The 19,762-nt window shown below is 42.8% G+C and overlaps 1 protein-coding gene across 2 annotated transcripts in view; it reads right to left on the reverse strand.

Annotated features, from left to right (window-relative positions):
* Positions 1–1,262: 1,262 nt before the first annotated feature.
* SPTSSB (serine palmitoyltransferase small subunit B) overlaps positions 1,263–19,762 on the reverse strand; it is a 34,876-nt gene continuing 16,376 nt past the window's right edge. For both annotated transcript variants that reach the window (XM_033957703.1, XM_033957701.1), the window contains exon 2: positions 1,263–3,260. In XM_033957703.1, the coding sequence (XP_033813594.1) occupies positions 2,994–3,236 (243 nt within the window). In that variant the 5' untranslated portion in view covers positions 3,237–3,260 and the 3' untranslated portion in view covers positions 1,263–2,993. The remainder of the gene's footprint in view (positions 3,261–19,762) is intronic.

Genomic DNA, 19,762 nt, shown 5'->3' on the forward strand with positions numbered 1-19,762 from the left:
GCCAACGGTTAGTCAGTTTCTCTATCTCCACCTGCTGGTCGATGTGAGCTATTCCCACTTGTCTGGATTCAGCTGCTGCTTTGCTACGGAAATAATCTTACTAGTGTTTAAGCCCGTTACATTAACGGGTGCTAGGATATATGTATGTCTGTCTTTCTTTCTGTCTGTGCTTCTCCCTGCCCCTGTCTCTTTCTTTATTTCTAACTCTCTCCCTCTGGCCCCCTGTTTGTCTGTCTTTCTTTCTGTCTCTCTCCCTCTGGCCCCTGTTTGTCTGTCTTTCTTTCTGTCTCTCTCCCTCTGGCCCCCTGTTTGTCTGTCTTTCTTTCTGTCTGTCTCTCTCCCTCTGGCCCCCTGTTTGTCTGTCTTTCTTTCTGTCTGTCTCTCTCCCTCTGGCCCCCTGTTTGTCTGTCTTTCTTTCTTTCTATCTCTCTTCCTGTCCGCTGTCTTTCCATCTCTCTGTGGCCCCTTGCCTGCCTGCCTGCCTTTCTTTGTCTTTCTCTATGGCCCCCTTCTTTATCCTCCTCAAAGCAATGCAAGATTGCTCCCTGGCCCCCCAGCATACCCCTCCCCCCCAAAGCAAAGCACGTTTGCTCCCTGGCCCCCTTTGTCTTCCCACCCCACTTCCCTATGCAGCAGCATTCCCTCCCCCTTTATTAAAGGTATAGACGAAAATGGCAACTCGGGAGGAGCCCACCTCCTCCTCATCGTAACATTCTGGGATTGAAAGAAAGCAACGCTAACCCTTGACGGGAGCGCCGCTGAGATGCCTACGTGGATTTCAGCCGTGGTGTCGCATGACAGTAACGCTCGGCTGTTGCGCAGGCGCCGCTGCCTTTTTTTTTAGTTCCTCCTTGGCGCCGTAATGATCTCTCTTGGACCGAAGGCTTGCGGCTCTATGAGACGAATTGTCTCCTCTCCGCGTCCCCTTTCCTCCTTCCTTCCTTCAGGCGGCAAGAGCTGCCACGGCTGACAGGCTCTGCGCTGCCCCGCGCATGCGCACTCCTACCTGAGGTCCCTACAGCTCACGGAAAACGGGAGCACACAGGTGGGAGTGCACATGCGCGCTTAGGGCTTTATTATATTAGATTAACAACGCATTGATTGCACCACGGACCGGCAGTTAAAAAACACAGTTTTGGGCCTGATGCACATGCCGGCCCTGTGGACCGGCAGGAAATTTCTGTGGACTGGCACCGGTCCATGGACCGGTGGTTGAAGAACACTGTTTTAGACAATACGTCAACAAAAGACAAGCCAGAACGATAAGTTAACCAGTTTTTTATTTGAGGAAAACAAGTTGTCATGCCCAGATTTGGTTCATACATTGAAAACATCTATATGGCCTAAAAGGTGCTTTAGACAATACTAAAATGTTGGACTTGCTCTTCATGAGAAAATATTTCTTTAAACTTATACTGTAAAGCATTAATACACCAGGTCCGATATAAGGTGCAGTTTCATTCTTTGGCATTCACAGTTTATTCAGAAGTACAAAAAAAAATTGTCACAGGTGTTATCTTGTAACAAAAAAAACCAGACTTTCCTACATCACAGTTCTCTGGTAAAAGAAAAGCCTTTAAATACACACCTGAATACTTAAGAGCGCTTGAAATTTTTTTTTTTTTTTAGTATAGTACATATGTAAACTGCATACATGCCAAATGTAAGCACATATTGCAATGTTTTACATTGCAGCAATTAAAAAGGATATAAATATTACACAGAGGGCCCCTATTACAAAGCCACAGTAAATGTACCAAAGCCTATAGGGACTGAATGGGCTTTGAGGTATCTACCAGAGAAGCATCACTACTTCAACTTTGTAAAAGGGTCCCAGAGTTAGAACACAGTGGCGTAGGAGGAAGGGGGGGGAAGGGCACTTTGCCCCGAGTGCCATCTTTTTTTGGGGGTGCCGGCACTTGTCCTCTCTGTCCCCCCCTCCCCGCTTCTTCCCTGCTCCCTCCTACCTCACGCCCCTTCCCCCATACCTCTAATATTCCTGGCACAAGCAGAAACCACAACCTGCTGCTCGTGCCAGCGTCTGCTCTTCCTTCGATGTCACTTCCTGGACCCAGGGGGAGAGCCGACGCCGAACAACAAGTTGGTGATGCTGCTCGTGCCGGGAAGGGGCACGCTCATGGTGGCAGGGGTTCCACACCACCTCAGGTGCCTCTCACCCTCACTACACCACTGATGCATGATAAAATACAGCCTTGATAAAGTTACGCTTTACATTTAATTCACTGTGCTTTTCAAGAAGTATTCTAAGAAGCTGACCTCTAAAATCACTTTACTGAAAATTCCTGACCCTATCGCTGTGCTTAGCAGCCGAAGTTCAAATATCTTCTGTTTCAGAAACCAGGCTTCAAAATAATACAGCAAAGTTATCAGGATGAGCATATGTATTTCATGTACATTTTTATGACACAGACACATAGGGTTGGGGGAAGAAGAGGAGCTGACCTAGTAACCATTATATCTTTTCATTTAAAGTTCCTTTCAGTGAAGGTATCATGGGAAAAGATTTTCAATTATGTTTAAAGTTACAACGAAGCTTTGAAAGGCCTATCAGAAATATTTAAAATGGAATCCAAAAAAATCACCAAGTAAAAAAAAAAATAAGTTGCAGCTGGAATTTTTGCAAGAGAGTTTGATGAAATACAATTGCATAAAACCAGTAAGATTTCACCTATTTCAAAATGTGTGCGTTCCCATCCTATGTTAAGTTAATCCATGCTTAATGAAAAGTCACACAATTTCGGTAGGGAATTAGCCAAGCTATAGTCTATGCATAGTGAAAGAATTTTTTTTTTTTGTTTCCAACTAGAGTTAACCAAGCAAGTCAGAATTCTAAACAAAAGAGGTAATCGAGGCAAAATCTTACTGCTACGAGGCCAGATACTCAAGTTAAGGCAACAGCATTCTGCAGAAATCAACCTTGCAGGGTTACGCAAACTAGGGCCCATACTCAAGAAAAAAAAAAAAAAAAAATGTTAGCTCATCACAGCAACAGTACTTTCATGCTGCCCTCCAAATATTCCCGAGAAGAACTCCAAAGCCAAAGAAACATGGATTGGAATGAAGACATACGAGGTGTAAACCACCATGGCAGCAATAGTCAGTAATATAGTGTTGAAGATGGACTGTTCCCAGGGTTCCAAGACATAACTGCACGTGATGAGAAGATACTGATAATATAGCCAAGAGATGTACTCTTTCACCTGTTTTATATCCATGTCAGGGGTTCACAGCTTTCAGGTCTGCAAGAGAGAAAATACAGTGGTTGACGATCGCGAGTACAGTTCATTGAGAAAAATGATCGAGAATGTACTTAAGCTCTGTTAAAGTGAGTAGATCTGGACCATTATGAATGCTCCTTTTATGTTGGATTTATTTATTTATTTTTTAAAATAAAGCCATGGCACAAGTTTACATACTTCCCTTAATCTGTTCAGAGGACTCATGTTGGCTTATCAAGTTTATTAGGTTTTTATATACCGCCTATCAATGTTATCTAAGCGGTTACTCAAGCATTTTCCCTATCTGTCCCAGTGGGCTCACAATCCATCTAACGTACCTGGGGCTATGGAGGACTAAGTGACTTGCCCAGGGTCACAAGGAGCAGCGCGGGATTTGAACCCACAACCTCAGAGTGCTGAGGCTGATCCAACCACTGCGCCAAACACTCCTCAACACAATTGACACAAACTGACCCATTCCACACAACAGTTCTTTTAGATAACATCATCCAGGAACAATTCTAGAAGATAACTGAAAAAATGAGGTACTTTTTTCCTTCCTAAGGGGCTCGTTGACCAAGCAGCGCTACAACGTAGCCTGCGCTGTCCCTAGCACATGTTTTCCCTTGCACTAAGGCCACCTTTAGCACTGCCAGTGAATGGCCAAATACTAAATTTTCTCATTAGCGTGCGAGCCTATATCTCCGTGCTTTATGTGCTCGTGTGGTAATAGTCATATGCTAATCCTGTGATTAGCACCAATCAATCAGCACATGGAGCACAGCCACACCATGCCCCAGTGCTAAAATATGTAAAGTTTCTGTATGTGGGTAGCGCACATGTAAAAAAAAAACAAAAAAAAAAAACCCTCACGTGCTTACCGCGGCTTAGTAAAAGAGGATCCTAAATATTTTCTACGTGAGCATTTAACTCATAGTCTAAGGCAGGGGTGTCAAAGTCCCTCCTCGAGGGCCGCAATCCAGTCGGGTTTTCAGGATTTTCCCAATGAATATGCATGAGATCTATTTGCATACACTGCTTTCATTGTATGCTAATAGATCTCATGCATATTCATTGAGGAAATCCTGAAAACCCGACTGGATTGCGGCCCTTGAGGAGGGACTTTGACACCCCTGGTCTAAGGTTTTGCAGAAGAATTTCAAACCCAATGATGCAAAGCTTCAGTAAAAGGGCTTTACGACTGTACCTGAGGCAATAAGTGACTTTCCCAAGACCACAAAGAGTAGCAGCAGGATTTGAACTGAGTTTCTCTGGTTCTTAGCCCATTGCTCTAACCCAGGGGTAGGTAATTCCGGTCCTCGAGAGCTAGAGTCAGGTCAGGTTTTCAGGATATCCACAATGAATATGTATGAGATGGATTTGCATGCACTACCTCCTTGAGATGCAAATCTCTCTCGTGCATATTTATTGTGGATATCCTGAAAACCTGACCTGACTCCGGCTCTCGAGGACTGGAATTGCCTAAACATGCTCTAACCACCAGGAGGGAAAAGTATTGTTTACATACTTCCCCCTCCCTCCAAAGGCATAGCAAGGGTGAGGCGCCTCTCCCCCCTCCCCATGCTCCTTCCCTGCCTCCTCCTCCCATGCACATGCCACTTCCCTTCCCCCGTACTTCTAACATTCCTGGCACAAGCAGCAAACCCCACGTTGCTGTTGCACCAGCATCAGCTCTTCCTCAGACGTTACTTCCTAGGCGTGGGTCCAGGAAGTGACATCAACAGGAAGAACTGATGCTGGTGCAACAGAAGCTTGGGGGTTGTTGGTTGCGCCAGGAACTTTACAGAGGTACGGGGAAAGAGAAGCAGCATGTGTGGCAGTGGGAGGATGGGGTGGAGAGGAGGGGGAGGATGCAGGCACCCATCAAGATGGCACCTGGGGCGGACTGTCCCCCACTTACTATGCCACTGTACCCCCCCAATTGGGGCACATAGGTATTAGAACCACAAATTTTTCTCTTAATTAGGAGCAGTGGAATTATGTGGTCTATAATAGTGTGTGACCCAGTAAATCATGTTTAGGTTTTTGCCCGCCTTGAGCTTCCCTCGTGGTTCTAATTAATACCAAATGTGCTTTAGGCTGGTTAGGAAGAGCATATTAGATTAAGTATCCCAAACTGAGATATAACATGCATTAAATATGAATGAAATATATGGATGGATGAATGAAGGGGCCCCCAAGTATGGATGGATGGAAGAACAATATATATAAAAGAAGATGTACTAAAAATGAAATGGTTTATAGAAAGAACACTAAGGAAAAATCCTGAACACAGCATCTGGAAATGGTTGTTAGAATCAGACACCTGTAGCAGTCTCTAGCATAGAAATGGGGCACATGAAGCCCACTCTTAGAAAGGCTTCTGTGTGAGTATCAGTTGTAATTTAAAACTGTCAGTTGTTCAAAGCAGGAGGAGGGAGTACCCCTCCTCCAGGATAAGGCTGAGAACATTTCAGCAGCTTGCCTGATACATAGACAAACTGTCTGAATTAAGTTTTAAGAAGGACAAAAAGAATATTGAATATGTTATAAAATGTTAATGTATATTCAAGGATGAATGTAAACAAAAAAAATTATGATTTCTGGAACTTTTATTCCATGTTAAAAAGAAGGTCTTTGTCTAAATTTAAGTACAGCCTCTGTTAGTTGATTGGCTGATGGCCAATGATGTCAAACTGGACTGAAGGTATATATTGGGGAGCTTTGAATTATTGGGTTGAGATCGTTATCAGAAGGCCAGCATTTTGGCAACTATAACGACCTCCTGCTAATGCAACTAGCCTTTTGAGGTCCATGATGGAAAAATAAAAGCAATAAATAATTATTTTGATAAACCTTGCGTTATGCGTCATTTCCATATTTTTGTTATTTTGCACACCTTGAGTGAAAGCTAGCAGTTTAATTGGCAACTGCAGCTTTATGAGTACGCTGGTGTCTCATTATTCATGCTCACTATGAAAGCTTATCGATACTGTGGAGTGGTGGGGCTGAGGCTCACAATAAGAAGAAAGAGACAAGATTAAGGGCTCCTTTCACAAAGGTGCATTAGGGCCTTAACTCGTGCTAAATTGCCGTGAGCGCTAGCTGCTACCACCTCCTTTTAAGTAGGCGGTAATTTTTCAGCTAGCGCGTGCTAATCCGGTGGGTGCACTAAAAATGCTAGCGCACCTTTGCAAAAGGATCCTTAAGAGGCTAGCTATTGCTGTAATATTGATGGATTTTTAGAGATGTTTTTGAGAAGATTGAGAAAGATGAATGTAGGGCAGAAAGTAAAGGAGAGAAAAGCAGCAAATGGATAATAATAATAATAACTTTATTCTTTTATACCGCCATAACCAAAAGTTCTAGGTGGTTTACACTAAAAAGAGCTGGACAATCAGCAAAATACAATAATACAGTAAATAATACAAATATTTGTAAAATAGAATTTCAATAATAAAACTCACCGACAACAGACAGAAGAAAGTGCAACCAAAAACTGGGAAAAGATGATTAAAAATAAACATAGGTAGGAAAAATGATTTATTTTCATTTTAGTGATTGAAATGTGTCAGTTTTCAGAATTTACATCTGCTGTTTATATTTTGCATGGTTCAGAAAAATTTATCTTTATTTCTATGGTGTTGTACTGTATGTAGTCTGGCATCGTAAGGTTTCACTTGTGTATATTAGTAATTTTAGCTTGTAGTCCTGTATTTGCATAGGGTTCATCTATCTTCTGCATTATGTGACTAAAAATGACCCTAAATTAGTGTACACCGCTGCCCCAGATTTACCATATGGCTCCAGAAAAAGGAAGATGGATCGAGACATCTGGGTTTTACCTCCGTTGCTTTCACTGGAAGTAAAACCTGGATGTTTCAATTCATCTTCCTTTTTCTGAAGTGTGTCCTGTATGGTTTTTCCACTGAAAAGGCAATATTCCACGTGCTATAGATTAAAATTAAGGATTGCCTTTATAGGTTTCAAACTTAATGTAAATAACTTGAGAGAAAAGCCCTAAGGGCTCCTTTTATCAAGCAGTGATAGAGCAGCATTTTACCACGGGCTGGTGAGGTAAATGCTCCAATGCTTATTCAGTTCCTATGAGCATCGGAGCATTTACCTCACCAGCCCGTGGTAAAATGCTCTATCACTGCTTGATAAAAGGAGCCCTAAATTATTCACATGTGATATTCTGAGGGCTGTACTTGATTGAATTCTCTCTATTTGCTAGCTTTGTTTTGTTGCTTGGAAATGGACATGTCTATTTGTGCTGTTCGGTTTGCCTTCACACTGACAAAAGCACTAAGCCATATGATATTGGTTTGCTTTTACACTGGAAACCCCCCCCCCCACACACACACACACTAAGTTTATTTGTGTGTGATATGCTGAGTCTTGTCAGATTAATATGAGGATTCTTCAAAAGGTTTCCACACTTTCATATTTTCACAGGAAAATGGTTGGGGCGGGAAAATTGGTGGCATTAAGAAGTTAGTAGGATGCTGGGAAAAATGTATCACAAAACAGAGTGATTATGTGGAAAAGTGATGTAATTTGCTTTTGAGATATTTTTAAACATCATTTATTAGAATATAAATGCACAGAAACTTTTTGAAGATCCCTCTTAGTTATCTTCTATTTTGTGCATTACTATAGGTGGAGCCATGTGAATTGATTTTCAGCTTACTGTAGGGCAGGGGTGTCAAAGTCCCTCCTCGAGGGCCGCAATCCAGTCGGGTTTTCAGGATTTCCCCAATGAATATGTATGAGATCTATTAGCATACAATGAAAGCAGTGCATGCAAATAGATCTCATGCATATTCATTGGGGAAATCCTGAAAACCCAACTGGATTGCGGCCCTCAAGGAGGGACTTTGACACCCCTGCTGTAGGGAGGTGATGGAAAACTTATTTCATAGTATATGATCCTTCAAATCAATAATTATGCAATTATAGGTGTTATTACAGCAGCACTGGAGCCACTCCAGTGGTAATTTTTTCTGTATTCACAACAGCTTAAGTTGATGCGCAATCATTTTTAATTAGAGTGAGAACTTGATATTTAGAATTGTGCATAGGTGTTAAGAAGCAATAGGAAATGTAGCATTTTTAGACAATTCTTGATAACCCTGGACTAACCAAAAGGTTTGTTATCCTTATCCAGTAATTTGAAAAAATAGGTAGTCACTTGACTTAAGTACTTTACATAGAAGTGTTAGATTAAGATCCAGATGTAGTTAACATTTATCCCACAGACAGTTCTGGAAAAAAAGACTTAGAACATCTGTCCCCGAAGATGTAGAACCTGTACTGTGCAAGAATGGCATTTCAATAGAAACAGAATGGGTAAAAATCGATTGGCTCTTCCACTATTATATTCATTAAAAGTGCATTATCATTTGAGGAATAAGATAGAAAAAAGGGCAATGGAATTTAGAAGCAAGAAGCAAACCCCCCCCAACAACAAGAAAAAAAAACAATCCACACAAAAAAAAAACCCCTACAAAATGACCCCCTCTTCCCCCCCCCAACTACAGAAGCTGAAAATTTTCCATGCTAATTTCTGTTCTCCCTTTACCCCTCTATTTTTTCCATCTCTCTTCCAAGCTCTAAACCTACCTTAATTCCTAGGCCTTCCTCACTCCCTCAGCTAATTTCTATTCCTCTCTCCCCCTCTTCTGTTCAATGCTAGGTCCTCTTGTCCCTGTCAAGTTGATCCATAGTCTTTTTTACTCCTCTTTCACCCAATGTCAAGTTCTTCTCTTACCTGCCAGTTCAATCCTTGGAAACTTTCCCTTGACTAATAGATTTATACTCAATGTCCATCAATGCTAACAGGAGGAAAGGGTACTTAATGTTTTTTTCCTTGCATATGGAATAAATGCCTCCAAAGTATTATTCCTACAGCTCAAAAGCAGGAATATTCTAGAATCCTTACCTCCTAAGCAGAGCTCTAGACAGGATGATGCAAAGTGAGTTAGGTGGCTTGTTGTCAGTCAAGGGACAGAAGGTGTCCCCTTACAAATCATGGAGGAAGTATAAACAGGGTATTAAGCCAGCACTTTAGACTCCGTAGGAGCAGGAAGGTCCAAGAGCAATGACGAAAGACTCATCTTAAAGATTAGGCCAGTAGGGCTAGCTGCCTCATGTCATGCAGCACTCTATTCCTTAAAATTATTTCCTTCCCTGCAGTTCTCCACCCTCCTAAAATGGGCAGACTACTAGAAGATCACCTACGTTCAGTCCTCCTCCCAAGGGAATCCCTGTTTCAACATTGTTGAAGGCTGTAATTGAGGAACAGAGTTAGTTATATAGTGTTGAAATGGAATGATTTTTTTTCCTTAAGCAACATCTGTAAACAAAGTATTTTTTTTGGTTTTTCAAACAGTCTCCGAGTGGAGTTCTTTTGGACAGCGATGCTCTTAAGTTCTGGTGCCATATTAGGAGACATCAACCGAGGTCTTACTTCACTTTGTAGGAGTGTTCTTCTGCCTTTATGAGAAATTTGAAATAGAATTGTGATTTTCTAAGTTTCTCATTTTTCTTGTGGAAAAATTAGTCAATGGACATTTGGGGCTCCTTTTATCAAGCCGCGCTAGTGGGGTTAACGCGCATGACTTTTCATCACGTGCTAACCCCCGCGCTGGTCAAAAAACTACCACCTGCTCAAGAGGAGGCTGTAGCGGCTAGCGGTCTAACGCACGCTATTACGCGTGTTAAACCGCTAGCGTGGCTTGATTAAAAGGAGCCCTTAATACGATGCCCATCTTTTTCTGCCTCAGGGCCAAATTACTACTAAAGGATCAGCAAATTTTGTTTTCACAGCAGATGTCCGATTAAACTTGTCTCTTGTTGCCAGCCAGTAGGGATGCATGATGGGATAGGAGCAGAGGAACCAGCTCTGTTCAATATTGGGGAGCTCAAGCACCCACATAGTCCTTGATTGTGTACAGAGGAGATAATTTCCATGCACCCTCCAATCATTTTGAAAATTTGGCTCCTATGGATAGGGATATCGAGTATGCCTAATCGCATGGTAGCCTCTTCATATAGATCATAATAAATTTGCTGTACCGGTTATATTTGGAGGATGAGGAGGGTAGGTGGAGATTAGGGGCGGGGAGTTAGGGGGTAAGAGCCTCTTAAGAAGGAAGCAGGAAGAGAAGGGTAATTTTTTTTTGGGGGGGGGCATGTCTGTAAGAAGGGGGAACATCTAGGAGAAGAAAAAGTGCAGGTATAAAAGTAAAGGGAGGAGGATAGTGCAAAGGATGGTGAGAGGAGGCACTTGAATGATTATTAATGGAGGGATGAAATTACTCCTTAAAATAAATGAATATTGTAAAAACCGCTGTCCAGACTACAAATCTAAAGATATTGCATTGGTTAAGAATACTTCATGAGCAGAGAACTGAAATAAAATCTATACTCAAAAACAAAGTCCAATCCCACCCTAAAATCTTTTAAAGTTGATGTGAAATGTTATCGGTTTGCAACACTGTTGGTTTAATCAAGTTTTGACAACAAATGTGATTACGCTACAACCAAAAGTTACAAAACCACTCTTCCAAGATTGTATTGAATATAACGTGCCTATACACAGCTGGCATTGTGACAAAGAAGAGAAAGAAAAGCTAGCTGCCCTATCTACGTTGACCATAGAAGAGGTGTAACAGGCACAGGAGTGGCAGGTGTGGCTCTGGCTGCCTTGTTGGGCAAACTAGATAAGACTATTCAAGTCTGTCATTTACAATGTTCAGTCCCTTCTGATAATATCCTGCCACTGAAATCTGAATACCATACAGGATCCCATGTACTCGAAAACACAGGAATTGGGGACAGAGACTGTGGGGACAGGGACAAACTCTGTCCTTGTGTCATTCTCTAAAAAAACTTGTGACTAGTATCAATATGTAAAAAAAACTAACACAGACAGACATTTGACAACTGAATTAAGAACATAAGAATAGCCTTACTGGGTCAGACCAAAGGTCCATCAAGCCCAGTAGCCCGTTCTCACAGTGGCCAATCCAGGTCACTAATATCTGGCCAAAACCCAAGGTGTAGCTACCAATACAGGGCAAGCAGTGGCTTCCCACATGTTCCTTAATAAAAGACTATGGACTTTTCCTCCAGGAATTTGTCCAAACCTTTCTTAAAACCAACTACGCTATCCACTCTTACCACATCCTCTGGCAACGCGTTCCAGAGCTTAACTATTATCCGAGTGAAAAAAATTTCCTCCTATTGGTTTTAAAAGTATTTCCATGTAACTTCAACGAGTGTCCCCTAGTCTTTGCAATTTTTGACGGAGCGAAAAATCGATCCACTTGTATCCGTTCTACTCCACTCAGGATTTTGTAGACTTCAATCATATCTCCCTTCAGCCTTCTCTTTTCCAAGCTGAAGAGCCCTAACTGTTTTAGTCTTGCCTCATACGAGAGGAGCTCCATCCCCTTTACCATCTTGGTTGCTCTTCTTTGAACCTTTTCTAGCGCCACTATATCTTTCTTGATATAAGGAGACCAGAACTGAACGCAGTACTCCAAATGAGGTCGCACCATGGAGTGATACAGGGGTATTATGACATTCTTAGTCTTGTTAACCATTCCTTTTTTAATAATTCCCAGCATCCTGTTTGCTTTTTTGGCCGCCGCCATATATTGGGCGGAAGGTTTCATCATATTGTCTACAATGATACCCAGATCATTTTCTTGGGCGCTAACCGAATGGGAGTGCACTTTAGCACTGCTGCTCGGCATTGAGTGGCTTCCTGAATGGCTCCTGCGAATTCACGCAAGAATTCCCACCCGGTACCGCTCAGCGGCAGCTGGAACTTGTGGCAGAAACGCCTGCTACACCTCTGGACCTGTGCCTGCTACACCTCTGGACTTCCAGGGACTCCAATAGCAAAGGAGGTAAGATTGACAGGACAGGGAGGGAAGGGGGCTGTGTGCAGTGCCTGGCAGGGGAGGGAGGGAGCGTTGGATGCAGATCCTGGCAGGGCAGGGCACTTGAATATTAAGCTGCCCAACTTATATTCAGGTCAACCCATTTTTCCTCCTTTTGGGGGGAAAAATGGGGATATTCGAGTATATATGGCAAATTAAAAGTTGCTGTTTTCAGTAACCCCTCAACTCTGTCTTGGATTCTTTCAACTTCAAATTAGGAAATAAATTGAGTGTGGCGATTGAACCCAGGATTGTAGTCCTCTGGCCCCAGCCTGTGCCCAGCTTGAGAGTTACCCCAGTTATAAATTCTTTGTGGACAATGGTTGTGAGTGGCATGACCCCAAACAACTGGCTGGGTCCCCGAGGACTATGTGCGGGACGGGTGGAACCAGGGTTACACATATGTCTTAACATAGTTATTCTGAACCTTATTTTTGTCTCCAGGATATCTGTAATATACATTGATAACTGCATACATAAATTTAACATTTCAGTCCGATACATGTAGATCTCAGTCATGCGTGTTTACTGTGCTTATTTTGGAAACTGGCTTAACTATAGCTCCCCACCCCTGGTAGCTCCTAAAAGCTTTAGGATTTCAGACTAGCCACAATGAAAAGCCAAGAGTAATAACAGAGATTAATGAGTTAGTTACATGAAAATTAGTCTTAATATCCATTAGACATACTCATCTTTTCCATTGTGGTTTGTCCGAAATTCCTGACTGGCTAGATGAAGCAAAGACCAGGCTTTGGAAAAACTATTAACTCTCCTCTTCCCCCTTCTTAAATTCAATCAATTTGTACCTCGCTTAATCTATTTTAAACCGCATAGAACTTAACGGTATTGTAGTATATAAACTTATTATTATTATTATTGACTATGGAGTAAATTCTATATATGGTGCTTTCAGTTGCATGTGTATATTTGGGCATGTGCAGCTTAACTCAATGAACTGATTAGCAGTGATAATTGGCATCTTAAGAAGCAATAATTAGTGCTAATTGGAATAATTAAAAAAAAAAAAAAGTTATGCACAAGCCTAAAAAGGTGGCATTGAAATGGGAGGTTCAAGGGCATTCCTAGAATTTGCATGCATAATTGTAGAAGAGGTATCCATGCCTTGATTTAAGTTTCCAAGTTTATTCACAATTTGATATACCGAGCATCGACAAGTATCTGGTCGGTTTACAATGCTAAAATTTAAGCTAAAATAAAAGGGGCAATATGTAGACAGGACATAAGACAAGAACAGACAATATTGAAACAGGAAGGTGCGGGGAAGGGAAAGATTCAAAATTACATCGAAGTTAAAAAAAAAAAAATTAGAGGGAGGGGAAGAATATGTAGGGAAGGAAGTCGCTTCTTAAAAGCGGTTCTCATTAATCATTAGTAGTAATTGGAGAAAGGATCTTATCTTGTATTTTGGTAAGCGTCTTGAAATAGAGGGGTCTTAAGTTTGATTTTGAATTTGTCAAGGGAGTTTTCGAGGCGGAGGTGTGATGGCAGAGCATTCCAGAGGGTGGGGGCTGTGGCTGAAAAGATGGCGTTTCGAGTATAGAAAAGCTCTTTGATTGGGGGGGGGGGGAGGGAGACGTTCAGCAGAATTCTGATCAGCGGATCTCAGGGCCTGAGAGGATGCATAAGGGATGAGATGTTTGCCTAAAAGCTGGGGAGTGAGCGAGTTTAATTTTGAAAGAGAGGAGGAGTATTTTGATGAGAAACTGGTAACCAATGAGCCTCACGAAGCAGCGAAGTGACGTGGCCATATTTTTTTTTGCTTTATAGATAAGTTTGATTGTGCAAATGGACATGTCTAAAAAGTTAGGTACAATTCCCAGGCATAAGTGCTATTCTATAAACTGTGCCCGACTCTTTAAGCGTCATCTATAGACTTAGCACTGAACATTTTTTTTTCTTCTAGTGCCATGTACAGAATTTACCCCTATATTGTTTCCTCTTAATACCTTTCTAGAAGATGGATTTACATAACATTTTGGGTAACAGTAGCCACAGAGTGGAATAGCTGCTTAGTGGTTACAGCACTGGGCTGAAAACCTGGGAAGAGTGTGTGGCGCAGTGGTTGGATCTACAGCCTCAGCACCCTGGGGTTGTGGGTTCAAACCCCACGCTGCTCCTTGTGACCCTGGGCAGGTCACTCAGTCCTCCATAGCCCCAGGCATGTTAGATAAATTGTGAGCCCGCCGGGACAGATAGGGAAAATGCTTGAAGTACCTGTATGTAAATGGCTTTGAGTGTGGTTCTAAAACTACAAAAAGGCGATATATAAGTCCCAGTCCCTTTCCCTGATGTCATAATGCCTGGCAGAAACCCAAATACTAGCAACATTCCAGAGCTCATATTGTGATGTCATAATGCCTCATTCCACCAAAGCCTAAGAGCCAGCCTCATCAGTGATGTCACAATGGCTTCATTGTTCTATACTTGGCTCACTTCTGAAATTGCGTTGGAGGAGAGTTTGGCGCAGTGGTTGGATCTACAGCCTCAGCACCCTGGGGTTGTGGGTTCAAATCCCGTGCTGCTCCTTGTGACCCTGGGCAAGTCACTCAGTCCTCCATAGCCCCAGGCATGTTAGATAAATTGTGAGCCCGCCGGGACAGATAGGGAAAATGCTTGAAGTACCTGTATGTAAATGGCTTTGAGTGTGGTTCTAAAACTACAAAAAGGCGATATATAAGTCCCAGTCCCTTTCCCTGATGTCATAATGCCTGGCAGAAACCCAAATACTAGCAGCATTCCACAGCACATATTGTGATGTCATAATGCCTCATTTCACCAAAGCCAAAGAGCCAGCCTCATTAGTGATGTCACAATGGCTTCATTGTTCTATACTTGGCTCACTTTTGAAATTGCGTTGGAGGAGAGTGTGGCACAATGGTTAGAGCTACAGCCTCAGCACTCTGAGGCTGTGGGTTCAAACCCTGTGCTGCTCCTTGAGACCCTGGGCAAGTCACTTAAATCTCCACTGCCCCAGGTACATTCGATAGACTGTGAACCCACTGGGACAGACAGGGAACATGCTTGAGTACCTGATTGTAAAACCGCTCAAATAAACCTTGATAGGTGGTAAATAAAACACCTAATAAACTTGAAACCTGGGAAGTCCAGTTCAAAGCCCACTGCTGCTCCTTGTAATCTTGGGCATGCCACTTAATCCTCCATGGCCTCAGGTACAAAGTTAGACTGTGAGTCCTTTGGGGACAGGGAAATACCTATTATACTTAAATGCAACTCACCTTGGAGTTACAGCTGAGAAAAATAAAAAGGGTGTGTGTGAGCTAAACATATGCAGTAATTTTCTGCATATAATTCAGTTCAGGAGGAATTTCAATAAAACCATTCTCTGTTTAAAGACTGGCGTTTTCTTCAGAACATTTAGCGATGGCCACTGAAGTCTTGAGTTTTTTGTCACTCAACTTTTTTTTCGAGTTTCTGGCCATTTCGATCTGCACCTACTCACCGTTACGATAGCTGATGTACAGGGAGGAAAGTAAGATAACATTCACCTACATGTGGCTTTTTATATAGCCTTGAACAAAAAGCGAAAAGGGCGAACAGAATGCTAGGAATGATAAAGGAGGGGATCACGAACAAATCGGAGAAGGTTATCATGCCGTTGTTCAGGGCTATGGTGCGCCCTCACCTGGAGTACTGCGGCCAGCACTGGTCACCGTACATGAAGAAGGACACCATACTACTCGAAAGGGTCCAGAGAAGAGCGACTAAGATGGTTAAGGGGCTGGAAGAGTTGCCGTACAGCAAAAGATTAGAGAAACCGGGCCTCTTCTCCTTCGAACAGAGGAGATTGAGAGGGGACATGATCGAAACATTCAAGGTACTGAAGGGAATAGACTTGGTAGATAAGGACAGGTTGTTCACCCTCTCCAAGGTAGGGAGAATGAGAGGGCTCTCTCTAAAATTGAAAGGGGATAGATTCCGTATGAACGTAAAGAAGTTCTTTTTCACCCAGAGAGTGGTAGAAAACTGGAACGCTCTTCCGGAGTCGGTCATAAGGGAAAACACCCTCCAGGGATTCAAGACAAAGTTGGACAAGTTTATGCTGAATCAGAACATACGCAGGTAGAGCTAATCTCAGTTGGGGCACTGGTCTTTGACCAGAGGGCCGCTGCGTGAGCAGACTGCTGGGCATGATGGACCACCGGTCTGATCCAGCAGCGGTAAATTTTATGCTCTTATTGCAATCTCCCATTTGTTCTACTGTAAGTGCAATCTTCTGTCCAAAGGGCTATAGCTTCCTTTAAGCATTAAAAATGCATTCCTGAAACAAGGAGTCAATGGGGACTACTGGCTGGAAGCCTTTGCCATCAGGATTGTCAATATGGACTTTGGCAAAAGCAAGGATATCGACAATCAAAAAGCAAGAACCAGGTTGAGAATCTAACCTAGGTTTTCTATGGTTAGTAATTACCAACTCCCATTAGACACACAAGACATCTAAAATATAAATTTATGAAGTCAAGATACATTAAAATTTACAAAGAAGACAATTATGAACTCTCTCTCTAAAACCCTCCACAAAAAAACATTTCCCCGATTGCCTCCCTAGCAGCTGCTCTGCTAACACCTTTGATCCAGAAAAACAGATTTTGCAATGTAGTTACATCAGCTATAAACCATTCTTATATGAGGAAGATTAGCAAAGAATTTTATCCCAACCCTAGTTTAAAAGCGACCTTCGAGTAACTTGGTAACGCCTAAACCAGTGGTGGGTAACCTCAGTCCTCTGGGGCTGCAACCCAATTGGGTTTTCATGATTTCCCCAATAAATATGCGCGTGATCTATTTGCATTCTTCACTGTCTCCATTGTATGCACATAGATCTCATGTATACATATTGGGAAAATCCTGAAAACTCAATTGGGTTGCAGTCTTTGAGGACCAAGGTTGTACCCCCCCCCCTCCTCAGACATTAAGGAATAGTTAAACCTCTTCTAGATAAAGAGAGGCCACCATTTACTTTTAAAAAGGTAATAAGATTAATTTGTATAGTGAAAACAGCACTCAGTAGTAAGGGGGTTGAGGGGCAGACCACCCCAGATGCCAACTTGGTGAGGGCACCGGCACCTCTCTGTCCTTCCATGCCAAGCCCCCACATACTTCTTTAAATCTTTGCCAGCGTGAGCAACTACTCTGGTTTGCTGCTTGCACTGGCCTGGCTCTCTCTGAAATCACTTCCGGGTCACGGATCCAGAAAGTGACATCAGAGGGAAAGCCTATGCCAACATGATCAGTAGGCCAGAGAAGCTGCTCGTGCTGGCAAGGATTTAAAGAGGTACAGTTGTGGGAAGGCAGGGCACGAGTGCAGTGTACGGAAAGAGCAGGGGGGTGGAGAGGAGGGCACTATTGCCCCAGGCACCTCCTACCCTCAACTATGCCACTGGATTCTATAAAAAGATTGCTCAAAATTGGGTGCCCAAATTTATGTACAATCCTGAGATGTGCGTGCAATCTAACAAGTCAATAATTGATTACATTACATTAGTGATTTCTATTCCGCTTGTGCCTTGCGGTTCTAAGCGAATTACAAATTAGATGATATCTGGACATTACCGAGAGAATTATATAACAAAGATTCATGTACATTACATGATACAGTTGAGAGTTACAAATTAGAGGATATCTGAATTTATCAGATGGAATTACATAGTAAAGATTCAAGTACTTACAGGATACAGTGGAGAATAACAATATATTCGGGATTACCTAACATTGAAGGGATAAGTTTATTGGATACATGTGGTAGATGCTTATTTAGCGGTCTGGATATTTTTTGGTAGGTGTGGTTCGAGTGATTGACTAGTGTGTTATTCATGGGGGAGAAAGCATGTACGAGTGGGAGGAGATTAGTAAGTAAGGACGTGTTTTTTGAATAGAACTGTTTTGATTTCTTTTCGAAACACTTTGATGTCTGTTGTTTTGATCATCAGTTTGGTGATGGTGGGGTCAATTTTCGCTGCCTGTGTCGCCAGAAGGCTGTCAACTGGTGCCAATTAGGGATTGCAAGCTATTGAATTCTGGGGGATCTGTGCCATAATTTAAGCCAGGTTTCAGTTGGCACAGGTCCTTACACCTAAATTAGGGCATGGGGAATTCATTTTAGGTGCTGTTCTATAAAAGAGCACTCATCTTGGCATGCCCTTTAAGGAACAGAACCGAGGGCTGATTTTTCCTAGTGCCTATTTTTTTTTCCCCCTGGCAACATTTACTTAATCCAACCCATAATGGAGAATAACTGATCTATAGGAGCTTACGTATAATTGAAACCGACATAGGAGAGAGAGGCAAAATTTTGAATTAAGGGAGAGGGGGTGTTTAACAGGCTGCCAGCTTACACGTCAAGCAAGCTTCCTCCACATGTGCCAAACAGACCACTCCGCTCCCAGGGTGAAACATGCTTTAACACCCTCCCCCCCCCTTGGAAAAGGGGATAGAAGGGAATAGATAGAGGGCTACTACACAGGTCCTGGACTTGATGGGCCGCCGTGTGAGCGGACTGCTGGGCATGATGGACCTCAGGCCTGACCAAGCAGAGGCACTGCATATGTTCTTATGTTCCTTTCAACTGCAAATCGCCAGATGACGACCCTTTCATACTACTCTACTGGAATCAATTGCCCTCACTGATCGGGTCACTTGAAGGACTCCTGAACTTTAGGAAAGCTATAAAAATCCACCTCTTCACCAAAGTCTCCCACCGATTTCCATATGATTGGAAAGAAATGTGTAGCAAAACTAGAGCCTCTGTATTATAATCAACAAATTATAATCAACAAATTATAGTGTGAATAGAGCAAATTTTAACCCGTTTGAATATATATTATGTAAGGACGGCAAATTGTACAGTGAAACTAGAACCCTCTGTACTGTATATGTAAAGTTACAATTAACACTTGATATTGTAAAGTGTAGCCCGAGAGCTTGTCTCGATGGGCAGAAGGTAACATGGGGCTGGGAGGCCCGAGTGTCACCCATCGAGACAGGCAGGTAGTTAAGGGAGGGGGGGGGGGCAGTGAGAGTAGAGAGCCATTGGGAGATAAGGTTTTCCTGCTGGGAGGTCGCATTGGGATTAGGTGGGAAGGGGGTCGGCGTCGTGGGGGTGAGGCTTTAAAGCTGGGACCTTGAAGGACCCGGTTCCTTCGGTGGTCCTCCAGGGCGGATTTTCCCACCCACCCAAACTTTTAGCTGGTGATGGTGGCTCGGGAGGGCGGTTCTCCCGAGCTACGGGGTGCTGGGGCTCATCAGGCGATGAGCGGTGGGCAGGCTGGGAGCCGTGCCTTGGGGTCAGGCGACCCGGTTACAGGGGCATGTGGTCAAGACACCCCTCAGACTCTAGCTGCTGTGGCGGGGTCAGGGGCAATATAATGCTAGGTATCTGGTAGCTTTGGAGGAGCTTGGTTTGGTTAATCGATGTTAATTTATTTTACTATTATGTTAATAATGTTATTTGTTATCATGATCAATAAACAGAGCTGCGGCTATATTCCCCATATTTAGAGACTATGTGCTGTTTTTGATAGAAGGGGTAAT

This window comes from Geotrypetes seraphini, chromosome 9 (assembly GCF_902459505.1).
Source record: "Geotrypetes seraphini chromosome 9, aGeoSer1.1, whole genome shotgun sequence".
NCBI lineage: Eukaryota > Metazoa > Chordata > Amphibia > Gymnophiona > Dermophiidae > Geotrypetes > Geotrypetes seraphini.